We start from the raw sequence: 15,586 nt of genomic DNA on the forward strand, positions 1-15,586 counted from the left end.
CTACGAGAATTCGAGGAGGAAGAATTTCGATCACGACTCGAATCGAACTGACCGTGCCGTCGAAATAGACGTCTGGCGAAGAAACGGTGGAGCAACGTTCACCGTTCGTTTGTGCATCGGTAACTGGCGAAGAAATGGCGGGCGGTTCGCCGCGGACGCCAAAGTACGCGTGTTTACAAGCACCCGGTTATAAATAATCGCGCGTGAAATCGCGCTCGCCATCGAGATTTTTCCAGCGGGGCTGCCCAATCAAAAGTTTCTATTTCCCTTCCCTCTCTCTCTCTATCTCAATGCCATCCACAGAATTGGACAGGTTGAACAATTGGTTAAATAATCTGGAATTAAGTTAATATTCAGATAGAAATGTAATCATCTACTTATTTTCACGACGTTAATTTAATTAACAATTATTTTCTTTTTTAAATGCTCGAATAATTGTTTATGCAATCTCGATCAATCTTCGAAACGATAAATTGAGTTTGATTTATTCTTAACCTCGATCGTTAAAATTCTTGTCCATCCCTGCCCACGCGTTCCAGGAATGGAAGCCTCGATTCGTTAACCAAATATTACGGGAGGAACAAAACAGGAGGCTTATAGATCTTGGTGGAAGATCAATAAACGAAGATGGGTGGGGGAGGGAAGAATTTTTCAGAAACTGTTCCCTTCTCGTGCACCGAATCGGTGGCAGTTTGAACTGGTAAAGAGGAAGATGAAGAAGGAGGTGTCCCGGTTTCCGTCGAGAGCGACACGCGTCTCGAAATATCTTGGAGGATGTGGTTGGTCGAAATGAAAAACTTGGGCCAATACGCTCGTCGATTCTTGACAAACGGCCAGGTGAACGTCACCGATGAGACAGAGGAGTTGTCGATGAGAAAAGATGGTAGATTAGTTTTGGAGAGGAATAGGAATATTCCAGAGTGTTACGAAATTAATTTAGATAATGATGTATATGTTGATATATTCTTGAAGATTCTAGAAAAAACGAGGCTTATTTGTCAAATTATAAAATTTTTGTTGAACGAAATAGGATGGAAATAGAGAGAGAATGTTTTTATTCGAATGTAAATTTCTAGAATTGTATCATATTTTTTATCATATGGTAAAAGATTGTTTAAGTACGTTTTATTTATTGGAATGAAATTTTTGATAAGAATAGGGAAACGATCGTCAACACGTTCATTGCCAAGAACAAAGGTAACCTAAAATATGTTTCTCGTCTGTGAATACAGATTTTACAATACATATAACGGGAACCGTGTCAATCGTTATTGCGTGTATATTATTCAACGGTTTGAAGAAATACGACAGGAAGGAACGGATTGTCAACTACTTTTTCATTTCCACTAGCCCCAAGGAGCATTTCGCTATGCCATATTTAGAATAATTCGAGAATAGATAGACCTAGAAACGTTGAAACGTGAAATTCTGACCTACTTCACGACCAGAGAGACCGTATCAGACACCTATTAAATAGAACACAAAGATCTTCTAGTCTGGAGGAAGCTTTGACAACTTTCATCTTTATTTAACATCATAAAAACAAGTGCTTTAATACATCAAACTCAAAAAAAAGAAAAAAAAACTCGATAGGGTTCAAGATACACAAACTTCGACAATTTAAAAATGACAAAATACAACTTATCAAATTTCCTCCATACTGCAACCAAAAGAAAAAAAACTTAATGCAAAGTAAAAATATCTTCGAGCAATCTCTTTAAAAAAAAATTTCAAAGCACGACTTATCAAACTTTTCTTTTTGCAAATTCTCCTTACCGAAAACTAAATCAAAAATTCACGAGAAAATATAATATAATTTCCATAAACCATTTCTCTCTGCCAAAAGACGAACAAATCTTAAAACCTAACCTTAAAGCCTAACAAATTCAAACCAATTCTGTGGAAAGAATCGAAAATCGTCCACGAAACCGAAGACGAAACAAGACGCGAGAATAAGTCACGTGAAAGTTCGTTCGTTCGTTCGATCGTTCGATCGAATCGATGATTATCGAAGTTGAGACATCGCGCGTCCCTCGATCGACTCGCTTGACGAGCCGGCCGCGGATTCACTGGGCCTCGCTTCGCGACCGTCGCTCGTGAAACCCACGCCTCCATCGTGCCGATCCTAAAATAAATCCCGTGGGATCTGGTGGATAGAACGAGGGAATGCCAGCACGTGGGATGTGTCACGAATATCGCGCGCTCCTGCACGCTTCGATCCGCGCGCGAGCCACGCTCGCTTCCATCCGCGAGAGTGGAATTTTAAAACGCCTTGCTTCCATGTTTTTCTTCGTCCAGATGAATTCTGAAGAATATTATGACCGTTTATCGATATACTATCGTATACTATGTTATAATTGAATTATGATTTATGATATAAATTTTTGTAGAATGTTAAAAGACGAAATTGCCATTATTGAAATTTTAGAAGATGCGTTGTGAATAGAAAAGAGATTTAAGGAATGGAATTTTAAAACGCCTTGCTTCGATCAGGTGGATTCTGAAGAATATTACGGCCGTTTATCCAATACGTATATTATGTTATAGTTGGATTGTGATTTATAATATAAATTTTTGTAGAATGTTAAGAGATGAAATTCTTATGGTTTAGTTTTAGATGATTAGATTTAGATGCGTTTTATAAATAGGATAGAGATTTAACGAATGGAATTTTAAAATGTCTTGCTTCGATCAGGTGGATTCTGAAGAATATTACGGCCGTTTATCCAATACGTATATTATTATGTTATAGTTGGATTGTGATTTATAATATAAATTTTTGTAGAATGTTAAGAGATGAAATTGTCACGTTATTGAAATTTTAGACGAGCGTTGTAAATAGGACAGAGATTTAACGAGTGGAATTTTAAAATGCCTTGCTTCCATGTTTTTCTTCGTCGAGCTAGGTTCCAGGAAGAATATTGACTGTTTATTGATACGTATACTGAGATGTGTTACAATTTATAATATAAATCTTGGTAGAATGTTAAGAGACGAAATTATTATGGTTATGGTTTAGTTTTAGATGATGCGTTTTATAAATAGGAGAGAGTTTTAACGAATGGAATTTTAAAATGTCTTGCTTCGGTGTTTTTCTTCGTCGAGGTAGATTCTAGAAAGAATATTGACTGTTTATTGATACGTATACACGATCAGACGTGTTACAGTTGGATTACAATTTATAATATAAATTTTGATAGAATGTTAAGAGATGAAAGTGTTACGTTGTAGAAGTTTTGGGTGTTGAAGTTATGTTTGTCGATATATATATATATATATATTTGAATCATCGTATTACAATTTGATTTGATTTAAAGCATGAATTTTTATAGAATATTAAGAGGAGAAATTTAACAGGTATTTGAGACATTAAAGATTTTGTATTAAATAAATTAAATTGTATCTTAAAACGAATTCAGATTATTATTATGAAATTGCAAATTTAACGAGTAAAAAATTATTATTAGCAAAAAGAACAATTCTTTTCAGTTAATATAACAATGTCTGATTTTGATGTACGTATTAAAAACAATAATAGAAAACGATATTTATTGATATTCTTCTATTAACTTGTTAATTTTTCTTTTACTTCTAAGAAATTTCTAAGAAAATAAGAAATGCGTTAAAAGAGGAATTACAAACATTAGATTTTTAGAAAAAGACAAAATAAACGTCATCTTCTCTTTTTCGAAAATTTGAGACAACAGCAAAATGAAATAAAAGAAATTTCATTTCCATTGATTGTATTCACTTCATTTGAAACAACAAGGGCAAAAATTCACCACAATTTAAACTACTTTCATTAGATTTCGAATCACTTCGTTGTTTTGAACGTTAACATCGTTAACGACGAGAACAGAGCCTGCGCGATTAGAAATTCCGCACCGATGTTCCATCGAAAGTTTCGCCAGAAGTAGTTTCCAACGCAAGTACATAACGCAAAATGTTTGATGTATCCAATCTCGCGTGCTACGCCATCCTCTATTTCCCAAGATGGTTTTTCTGAAAATTTGTTCACTCCCGGTTGTTGATCAAGTAGAGCAATTACTAACAATGGGATCAAATTTAATGCGTATTCAACAACTAAATCCAATATATTATGCTCGCAAAGTATTTCTATTACAAGCAAATTGTTCGAAAACTGTTTTGACGTAATTTTACTTGGTTTACTTCGATTACGAGTTTACAATTTTACTACGTTATTGAAATCAAAAGTTTAACAATTTTGCTTGATTTCAATTATAAGTTTATAATTTTACTATCAAAATTTTATCAAAATCAGAGGTTCAACCTTCGCTTCAATTACAAGTTTAGAATATAGAAATTCAATAATACCAATTTTTTTTATCGATTATTTCTTCTTTTTTTCAAGTATTTTCGCAAGAAATTCGAAATTCTCAGTATATTCTCAATTCGAACACACTCTCGGTATACTTTATCCCATCACTATCGACGATATATGCGTGCAGATGCGCCGTCTTCACGGAAATAAAATAACCAATTTATCGCGATTCCAGATATCGCGTTTAGTATTCGGTGGTATTGTTGACTTTTTCCAAGCAGCAAGCTTGGATTCTCGAGACTCTCTTCGTTTACTCTCGCTTCTTTTTTATTGCAAAGTGTTATATTTGTTCCCGTTTCAAATGGTTTTAAATAACCGATTTTAATGGAATTCGTGATATCCGCGTTGATGAAAAATTAAACGAGAAGAGCGAAGAGAACGAAGTTGATTCCACGTAGATGGCGTTACTAAAAAATTGAACAAAAGGAGAAACGAAATTGATTCTCCGATATAAAAATTTTTATATTAAACTCTTGATTTTAAATTTTCGAATTCCAAACTCGAAAACACGCGTTGACTCAAAAGGGTAAAACTCGATTTCGTTCTATTATTATTAGAATATCCGATTACGATCCAACGTTTCCTTCCAACATTAAGAATAATTATACGCGCGAGTGGTGGTAGCATTAATCGATAGCAAGGAAGGTTAATAGGCGTGTTCCATTTACGCAACATTTATGCGAGACGTGAGTCAGATTGCCAAAAATTATCGCTCCGCGACGCAAGTGTGGAGCTGTTACTCATCTTCATCATCCACGTTGCATAATGAAAAACCACGAAAGAAGACAGGAATTGAACGAGCAACGCGCACGAAACGCGCTGTCCCATAAATTTTATAGCGAAAGAATCGCGGTTGTCGTGGCGATATCGAATTAAAAATTTGAAGAGGATCGGAGTATCGATGATGGAGAATGCAATAACAAGAGGACGAGGCGATATCAGTTGAAATAATGGAAGAATGGGGTGAAAAGTTTATCATGATCGAAATAGAAAAAAAAAGGAAAGGAATACTATTGTTCGCGCTATGATGAAACTTTCTTTGATATCGTAAACGCCTTGATCCTCCAAGTGGGTGGTGGTAAAGTTTCTCCGTGATTTCTTCGTGTCTTCCTTTTTACTCCGATATATATTCCATTTGGGGAAACTTTTTCAATTACGTGAAAATAATGAGCAATCGGAGAAACTTGTATTCGACTATACGTCTACTCGATTCTTTTTTTTTTTTTTATTAGATAAATAATTATTTTTATTATTTTGCACGAGTGGAAAAATTTCTTTCTTTCTTTCCTTTTTTTTTTTTTTCTCTAAACGATCTTCGATCCATTTTTATTATTTATTGTTATTATTCGATCTTCGTTACTTTCGTTAAAGGTGATCATTTTGAATGAAACTCGAAAAAGACGTTCGTTTATAGCATAGAAAATAATAATTTATTCAGCATTCAGCGGAAATATAAACGTACAGTGTACTGCAGGAAAACATTTCTTTCGAAATAAAACGAGTAAAATATCGACTATTTTTATCCTTTATCGATAAGCGAGTGACTCTATTGCGTACAATGAGGCATCGTTGGTGGTACACGTGGTAATTTTCGCATAATACACGCTCTATACACGTTCTCTTTCTCTACATGTTATAAAACGGTATAATAACTGTATTTCTCTCTTTCTCTTTCTACAAAAAACAGTATTCAGAGGAGGTTCACAGGTAAATTCTTCTAAATTTTGATCCACTGGTTCTCTGTTAAGTCCTCTAAATAGGGGTGGGGAGGGAACTAGCTCGATCCTCAAGCGTCTTCGTTTCGATTCGCACGCGCACACGAGTAACGATTCGTTAACCATGGATTTTCTTTTTTCTTCTTTTTTTCGCGTGCCTCTGTACAATTTTCCCTGAATATACACATATATACTCGTGCGTCTCGTTTTCCGTCTATCTTTTTTTTTCTACAACTTTAAATCTAAAAAAGAGGGGGGGGGGGGGTGGGAATCATTGGTTCATCGTGGAGAGAGAATGAAACTTGCACAGCGACTCGCTACGCGATTCTGGATTTAGATTCGAACGTGATGTTGAGTCAAATGAACGGAACTTAGGCTTGTTTGCATCGATCACTGCTAACTTTCCGGATAAATATTTGTAACCGAATGGAACGCGATTTAAACTTTAACGCGCAAACTTTGTTCCCATTTTCCATTGTATCTGTATAGCGGGGCTGATTCCGTTTCACGTAATTGTTGCACCGTATGAATGTATAGATAATATAATTTGCATCATTCCGGTATTTTTCGTTGGAATTTTGCGAGGAATATCTGATTGAATCGAGAATATATCGATTCGAAATGTATGTATACACCTATATGCATTAGAAAATTAAATAATTATTTAAAAACATCCCGAAAATATTGTTGAATATTTTCAAAATGTTGCGTAAAATTTCTATTTACTCTGTTAATAATAAGAATATTCCAACGATCGCGAGATATTAATCCTTTCATTTGACTGAACATTTTTATCGATCGAGGCAAACAATGTTCGCAACAATCAGAATCTGTAACCGTACGCTGCGCGCATATCTGAAACTCGTGACTCGATTAATAGTACACTATTCAAAGTAAGGAACAATGCTGTTATTACGCAATAAAATCAAGTACGCGTGCAAGAATGGACCAACGTGTATAAAATTATAGTGATAAAATTTCAATATTATCGAATGTACATGCACGATTACGTTAAATAATATTTCGTATAAATTGAACGAACAAAGGTCGCGTGTCGTGACCAAAAAAAAAAAAAAAAAAAAAAGAAGAACGAAAACGAACGAATCGCATAGGAAATGAAAATTGAATCGAGAATTTTTCCGAATTGATCCGACGATGTCGAAAGAAATCCATCGGTTATCCGCTGGCTTTATTGCTCGTTCAAGCTGCGATTGCACGGCTAAACGTGTGTAACATGTTCTGTTAAACGAGACGAATCTCACGCACGATTCGCACTTTCTCGCTACCTATGTAAATTAACGTTTATAAAAGGTTGCGTAACCAACCGGGTGAATCGCATTGCGTTTTCATTGCGAATCGTTATCGCGTAATAATAATACTCACATTCATCTTGTACATATATATATATATATATATAAATATGTCTATAAATATATCCACAGACACTTCCGGTTGCCTTCTTGCTAAACGCGGAATCGGATCAATTAATATCCCAATGTTAGATTTGTTATTTCGACGATTTTGATTTTAATTTTTTTATATGATTAAAAAAAGTAGCGATTAGTATTTATTATTAGAGAAAATTAACAATCTCTTTCTTATTTCTTCTTCTTCTTCTTCTTCTTCTTCTTTTATTTCCACGCCTCGCGAGAATGCAAACGATCGTAACCGTGCGCATATATATATATATATACATATATATAATAATACTAAGTCTTAAGAAGCATTCCATTTACGTATCCCTATTTTATCAACGTTATTATTCTCCTCGTTATCGTTAATCATCTCCTATATCGTATATAAGATAATGCACTCGAACGATAAATTATCATATTACTTACAATAAGTCAACAGAGAAGAGAGGGAGAGGGAAAAGGAAATGAAATAAAACGATTGCGCAAGTCACATCGCGTTTTAAGTCTCATTTGGCCAACGAATTGCACGCTTTCAAAGAAAACTGCTATGCATATCACGATCTACGTGTCGATCTTCTCAAAAAGTACTGTCATTTCGATTTATATATATATATTCATGTGTGTGTACGCTATTGTTCATCTTTGTTCGCACGATTTATATGCACGATTAATTTCCATTAGCATAAGTTAAAATGTGATACTTAAAATACACGGTTAATTAAGTATTAAAAAATATATTTTCAATAAGGATCTGACAATAGAGCGAGACTTAACAAGACCAACTTGAAATCATCGTTATATAAATCATCGTATATTCGATTGACGACAAAATCGTTATAATTGATAAGGGAGAGAAAAGTGTATATGTCTACTTCGACGATATTATTGATTCGTACAATTAAAATTATTTAAGAAGCAGAAAATCGATTAAATTCAAGTGTATGCATGCTCAAGACACGATCGAAGAGATAATTAAACAAGATCAATACCCGTTTATTCGAATTATTTTCAACCGGTTCAAATTTCAAAGTGTTCGACTATTTCCATCTCGTTTGCACAACTCTCGCTGTCTCTCACGGGAGATTATTAATCGCGGGAGATGTTAATCGCGCAACGACGATGATATCATTCACGAGGTTTTCGGCGTGTATAACCGTGGAAAGTATTTCTGGATCGAATCCACGTGATTCAATCCTGTATACGAGATCTCGGCATGAAATCGCGGCTCGATTCTTTGGCAAACGTGCCAAAGAGAAAAAAATAAAAAAAAAAGAGAGAGCTCGACGAAACTCGAACTCCTTTAACTCGATCTGCCAACGCGTGTCAAAAACTTTCTGCCGCTTCTCGACACGTTTCGAGATCGAGAACTTTACAGAAACCCGGCCACTCATGATACGACTGCCACGTGAAATTCTGACACGATCGAAAGGTGAATCGATTGTTTCCACTCTATTTCCATTGTACGCGTTGTTTGTTGGGAAAAAAAAAAAAAGAAGAAAAATTCGAAGAAACAATATCGATCGATCTATCAATAATATAATCGAATCTTTCGTATATGATAAATCAATATTTCAAATAATTTGTCGCGAGTCTCTACGAAGCGTATAGAATTCTCTTAACTTACTTAAAATAGTAGAATAAATATATATATATCGTTACTTATTATTCCCTTCAAGAAAGAGTTATATTTACGTGCAAATAGGATTAACGAGTGAGTTTATTCTCAAGGAACAGATAAATCAATAACTTGTTGTTTACTCGGAGATTGTGACACGCAGACTGTAAACACGTTTTTGAAGATGAATGTATATATATATATATATATATCTTATCTCTTATTTAATCAAAAATATCATGAAAAATAAACGCAGAGGAGATTATATTCTGTCTAATGATAATATTGGTCGAACGAGAAACGAGGTCGCGGCCACCGAAATGAGAGTACTTTTCCCGACACTTGCGTATCACTGCAGTGATCTGCGTGTTAAAATTGATCAGGTTGAACACGTAGAATAAATGTGTATACGTAACACAACAAACAACAGCGCAACAAGTTATATATATTACCGCCACTACACTACCACGTAAATTACTTCCACCTTTACGTTATAATTACACAATATACGCAGGATAATGGGGTTATATACGCGCGGCTCCTGCGATACGCTATGTCGCCAAAAAACAACGTTTCACCTAAATGCAAGGAAGGTTTGCGACAATAACAGAGCTAAGAGCTGTCTGCTGTTTTTTCTCGTTTAACACTAATTAAATTGCAACTCGATCTGAGAACCGGAAAACTAACCGTGCTAATAATAAGGGAGCTGCTCGACGAAAGAACAGATTTTTTTCATTCTTTCAAGAATTTGTTTCTTCGTATCGTGTTATTATATATCTTTGTTTACAGTTTTGTTCGCGATTCCTTTTTTGGGAGGAAGGGGGCAATTAATAGTATTGATGGAGGAACTCCGTTTAGGTGAAATTTGATTTTTGATCGGTACAAGAAATGCAAAATTGCACGCCAACGCCGACAATATTTGTACGGAATGCAAAAGGAAAGCATGTGAGAAACTTTTTTTTACATAAAAATAGGAAATCTCCATAACGTTCCATTTTTTGATAATTAGATTTTAACTTTTATTTATTAACCGAGTGAATAAGTCCAACCAACATATTTTTCAATTATATTCCGTGTGCTTCTTTGTTAATTCGTTTTCGTCGTGGTTGGCTTCCAAAAATCGATTTTACTTTTCTTTTTTCCGTGGGAAAAAGTTTCAGGAAGAATTTCCACCACGTATCGCTGCGCAAGAAACAGTGATCGCAAGGCGGAGCCACAAATCGTTTCGTTGCTTTTTGTTTCCACGGCCTCTCGTCGAGGGTGTCGTAAATCTAGCGAAGCTGCCCATTATTCGAAAAACATAGTAAAATAAGTTGGACAAAATGATGCAAGAAAATTACGAGGAAGGAACGTCGCGGGAACTCGAATAAATCCGGGGGAAAACGCGTCCACGGGCTAATCTTCTTCACCCGAAAGAATCTGTCCAACCGATAACTCTCCTTCTAGGATCAACCAGACATCTGCCATCTACGGATTTTCTTCCAAATTATCTTATTAAATTGACGAACAATCCGATCATACGAATCTGTTTTCGTCTTCTACCAAATTCTATCATTATTATGCTTTTCTTATTAAAATTTACAGAGTAATAATTCGTAATGATTATTTATTGAATCGTGAACGCATTCTGATTCGATGATCTTCCTATTTTATTTCATTACGATTTGTTTTTTTTTTTTTGTAATTTCTAATATCATACGTGGAAAGAAAAATCATTCGTGTAACGCGTTCACTTTGAAATTTCAAGGAACCGTAATAATACGAAGCGAAATTCGGTTCCTTCAGAAAAACGAGTATAAAAAGAACATTTCCGCGTGAAAATGAAATTCTGTGCAATTCTATTCTTTTCACGAGCGGAGAGAAAAATCTGTTCTTCGGTCAAGGCTCGGCAAAAGTAACGTATGGAAAAGACTTGATTTAGCTATGACGCTACGAAACGTGAACGTGGTTAAATCTCGAGTCCGAGATTCGAAGGAACGGCGGCGACGACGACGACGACTTTTAGAAACTACGATTTATTAACTATACAGTACAGTAAAATACGAGGCGTGGGGTTTCTGGTTTTGAAACGAAGCGATTAATACCTGAACATTCCTCACATTTCGCTGCGGCTTGTATCTGCGGGGAAAAAAAATTAAGCAAATCGTTATTTCGTATATTATCTCGTCGGGGAGGAGATGTTAAATTTCTTTTGCGTTAAATTTAATCTGACTCGAAGTAACCAACAACGACTACCATTAAAAATATATAAATTACTTCTTGCTATTCGTTAAACTATTCCACATACATTTTACGAAATTTCATAGATATAGATATTTTTTTACTCTCGTAATTCCTTCTACTCACGAAACGATCGAATTAAATTTAAAACAACAAAAGTGAAGAAAAAAAAAAAAAAAAAAAACAAGGCGAAAGAACCTCTCTACATCCCTTTAACGAATCTTTATCCCAATTCAATTCTTCACTAACCTGAGCAGCAGCGATATCTCTATCCTCCAAAGAGCGCGAGTCAGCGTCGGCCAATTCCTCGGGCTGTCCATCTTGAAAATCCACTTTGTCCAGGAGAGCTGCTCCTCTCTGCCTCGGTCTGTCGGGGATCTTCCTCCTTTCGATGGCATTCTGGCCGTCTCCGGGACTCCCCACGGGGCCATTATCTTCCAGACTCTTCGCACCGATCACAGTGAAACCACCTTGAAATTTCACCGATTTCTTTCGTTTCGTTTTACCGGCACGCGTACACGACGACACGTGGCGCATCGTCTCTGCCCTCTTCGAGTCATCATCCTCGACGAGGTCCACGACATCGTGTATCGTGCTCGACTCGCGCTTTCCAACCTTCTCCATCGTCCCCCTATCGTCCCTGCTCTCCTTCTTCCTCGAATCGGCCGACGATCTCTCTTCGTCCGTCGACGAATCTTCGTCCCTCCTCTTCTTCTTCGTGTCGGTCCTCGCCTCCAAACCCCTGCGGATGCTGTAGACGGACCGATGGCCCGACATCCCCTCCCTATCTACTCTATCGTTAGTTTTAGAATCTCTGTCGGTCGTCACCTCGTGTCGAATCTCGTAGTACTTGACGAATTTCCTAACTCTACCCGGGGTTATCGTTACAACGTCACGGGATTGGTCGTCGCTTAGAACTACGGGTGTCGTTACGGCCCTGTTATTGTCATTATTATTACAATGGGGTCGAGAATTCCTCCTAGCTATGGCACTCTTCTTCTTCTTCTGCTCGCCGCTAATCGCGCTCAACTCTGTCAGTCTCTCAGTCTTTTCGCTGCACGTCTGCACGTGCTCCCTTCCTCCTCCTCCGCTCGTCCCTTCAACAGCGTCGCTTTTCCTCGTCCATTTTTCCTCCACTTCCCTCGTTCTCACTAATTCCGATTTACACTTCTCGTTCTTCGTTCTTTCCTCGTCGTTCGTCCTTTCCGACGATCCTTCGTTCCCAACATCCGACGAAACTTTCCCGTTTTCCGCGAGTTTAATCGCACCTTGCACGCCAGTCTCCACGGACGAGTCATTTTGGGACACTTGATTCATTAGAATCGTTCTCCTCGTCGGGCAAGCTCGATGCTGCTTCGTCGAACAGGAATCTGTCTTATCAAGTTTAATAGATGGTTCGGAGAAGTTGACATCATCTTGAGATTGTTTCCTCGCTGCTTCGTTATCGCACTTCCAGCTGTTCAGAATTTTCCTGGTCGTCAGACAGGCCGCGTTTCGCCACTGCTTCGCCGTACTTCTCGAATTTATATTTTCGTCGTTCGTTCTCCCGGCGATTCGAAAGGGGGAATTGGAATCGTTAGGATCGTTCCTCGATGCGATCCCTTCCTCGTCGTCGTCGTTCGTTCGTTCCACCCGCGGATGAATTTTCTTCTTCTCCGCGTTCACCGGTTTCAATCTTATGCTGTTGAAATTGGAGAGCAACTCGTTCAATACGTCGCACTTGACGTCACTCGCGTTTTTCTTCCCCGTTTCGACCACCTTCCTCGTGGTCGACCGTGCCGTCGGTCTCGGTGAACCTGTTTCGTCCACCTTCTTCGACCCTTGTAAAATCTTCTGGATCTCGAAATCCATTCTTATCGACTCGTTCAACCGATCCGCCACTTTCCTCTCCTCTCCCCCCCCGGATTCCACCCGCTTTGCGGGCGATTTTGGGTGTGCGGCGATGATTCTGCAACTCGTCCACGATTCATCCGTGTCCTCGGATAACATATTCTCAAGGAAGAAGTTTCGCCGAATATCGACCGGAACGCTTTTCTTTTCCAAAGATTCGTTACGATTATCTTGCGATTTTCGATCCGTGTCGATCGCTTCTTTCCTTTCTTTCTGACAATTTTCATTTTCGTTTGTTTCGCAAGCGTTCGAGTCGTCGGAATCTTCGCTCTCTTCCTCCAAGTCGTTCGACGTGAAGCAGTAATTATTCATCATGTTTCGAAGAGACTCGTTCACGAAAATCTTTCTTTTGTATTCCCCCGTCGATTTATCGGATTGCTCGATAATTTTTACGCGCCCGTCAACATTCGTATCTTCCTCGATCGACGACGCCTCCCCGCTAGTCTCGCTCTCTCTTATATTCGATAATAAATTATTTTTTAAAACGTTATTCCCTACTTGGTTTGTCGCTTGATCCAAGACTTTCGTCTTGTTTATTGTCGATTTGTTTTCAGCAAACGAATCCTCTTTCTCGCTAACTGCCCATCCCTTCCCGACAAAATTTCCGTTTATTTCATTTCCGATTGACACGCTTTTCGAATCGGTGTTGTCTTCCGTTCCAGTAGCAGCAGTTTCCGAAATAATTCCCGTAATATTTTTATTCGTCGAGTTACGCTCGTTTAAATATTCTTTATTGTCTTCCACGTTGTTCGAAGCGAAACCACCATCCTCGGCCAACACGGAACAGCACTCCAAATCCAACCCCTCCTCGCCAACCTCCGTGATTTTCAACTTTTCCCTGGGCCACGGGCAAACCTGATTCTTCGAATCGAATCTCGAAGTCGTATTAAAACTATCCTCCTCCTTCAAAGATTCATCTCCAAACTCCTCCTTCTCCTCCTCTTCCTCGTCAACCTCCGTGATTTCCAACTTTTCCCTGGACCACGAGAAAGCCTGACTCTTCGAGTCGAATTCCGCCGAATTAAAACCATCCTTCTCGCCTGTCAAAGATCCATCTCCAAACCCCTCCTCTTCGCCAATCTCCGTGATTTCCAACTTTTGCTCGGGCCACGAGAAAACCCGACTCTTCGAGTCGAATTCGGTCGAATTAAAACGATCCGCCGAACATCCAATCGTCTCTCCCAGATTACTCGCGTCCTCGAGGGACCATTCCTCCGAACTGTTCCTCAGAACGGAGCTGAACGGCACGTCGCCGAACTCGTCCTCCTGGAGACCTTGTTCGAAAACCTTACTCGTGTCCGTCCAATTCGCGTCGTTCGTGATCTCGGTCAATTGGACGGAAGAGGCACGATTCCAGCCATCCGCGTCCCCGCTCGCCAACGAATCGATACTCGGCAACCCGGCATCATCCAACTCGTGGTCAGGGGTCGAGGAGTTGGGCGACTCGATCACGAATCTCACCTTGGTCAACTTCGCCGCCACCGCTTTTCGAGGTTCCTCCTCCTCCTCCTCGTTCGTGTAGCACATCGGGGCGGAGGATCGGCGAATGTTCACCTTGTTGCTTCTGTCCATGTAATCCTCGAATATGAAACTCGACTGGTCCATATTTTCGATTATCTGATCCTCGAGGGTGGCTGCCCACCTGTCCAAACATTTCTCGAACGGAAGATTGGTGGTGGTGACGCGGAACGAGAGCTCGCTGCCCTCGTCGTCCAACGATTTCTCGAAGAATTCGTGGAAGGAGTCGCGACAACGATCGTCGAGGGAATTTTTCGGCGAGTCTTTCGAGCCATCGTCCCGCTCGACGTGCTGCAACGTGTCGGCCATCACGTTCTGAAAGTCGTGCAAAGTGAACAGCAACGGCGGATACTTGTTGGTCTCTTTCCTCGACAATGCCTCGAACATGAACGGTGATTGTTGTTGAGGCAAACTCGTGGCACCGCGCCTCTCGTTCCTCTCCTCCTCTTCCTCGCTTCTTTGCCTCCTCGCCTCGAGATCGACGTCGACATTGGATATCCTCGACTCGGCTTCCTCGAATTGTATGGACGACGGTTGGGAAGTTTCACAGGTGTCCACGGAGCTTAGACTGTTCAACGCTCCTTCCACGTCTATCTCCTCGATCCCCCTCCTCCGATCCTTCGATTTCGGCGACTCGATCCTTCGAAGGGGTCGCGGGGGCGGCGGCGGAGGCGCCAAGCGTTTCCTCTCCGTCTTCTTCTTCCTGGCGCTCGACGAGGGCGACGTCCTCTCCAATGATTTCGCGATCGCCGGGGGCCTCACTTTGCGCTTCCTCCGTCTGGGTGGGATTGGCGGCGCGCTGTTGGCAGATTCTGCGCCTGAAACAACGATTGATCGAACGTTGGTGTGCATGGCAAATGTCGATCTCTGC

General features: G+C 39.3%; 2 protein-coding genes and 1 long non-coding RNA gene across 7 annotated transcripts in view; 1 reads left to right on the top strand and 2 right to left on the bottom strand.

Moving 5' to 3' along the window:
* LOC147658269 (uncharacterized) overlaps positions 1 to 15,586 on the top strand; it is a 109,129-nt gene that overhangs the window by 20,994 nt on the left and 72,549 nt on the right. The window lies entirely within an intron of this gene.
* On the bottom strand, positions 10,751 to 15,567 carry LOC147658270 (uncharacterized). Its single transcript, XM_086903942.1, has 2 exons — positions 11,557 to 15,567; positions 10,751 to 11,205 (listed from the first exon to the last, which is right to left on the bottom strand). Exons 1-2 carry the CDS (start codon positions 15,565 to 15,567, stop codon positions 11,110 to 11,112), a joined length of 4,107 nt encoding a protein of 1,368 aa, XP_086760068.1. The 3' UTR covers positions 10,751 to 11,109.
* LOC100867445 (uncharacterized) overlaps positions 15,403 to 15,586 on the bottom strand; it is a 95,771-nt gene continuing 95,587 nt past the window's right edge. For both annotated transcript variants that reach the window (XM_086903940.1, XM_031917157.2), the window contains one exon: positions 15,403 to 15,533. The gene's annotated coding sequence lies outside the window, so the exon portion shown is untranslated. The remainder of the gene's footprint in view (positions 15,534 to 15,586) is intronic.

Source organism: Apis florea, unplaced genomic scaffold, assembly GCF_048593485.1.
Source record: "Apis florea isolate Af1SG1 unplaced genomic scaffold, ASM4859348v1 contig_2293_pilon, whole genome shotgun sequence".
In the NCBI taxonomy this organism is placed as follows: Eukaryota; Metazoa; Arthropoda; class Insecta; order Hymenoptera; family Apidae; genus Apis; species Apis florea.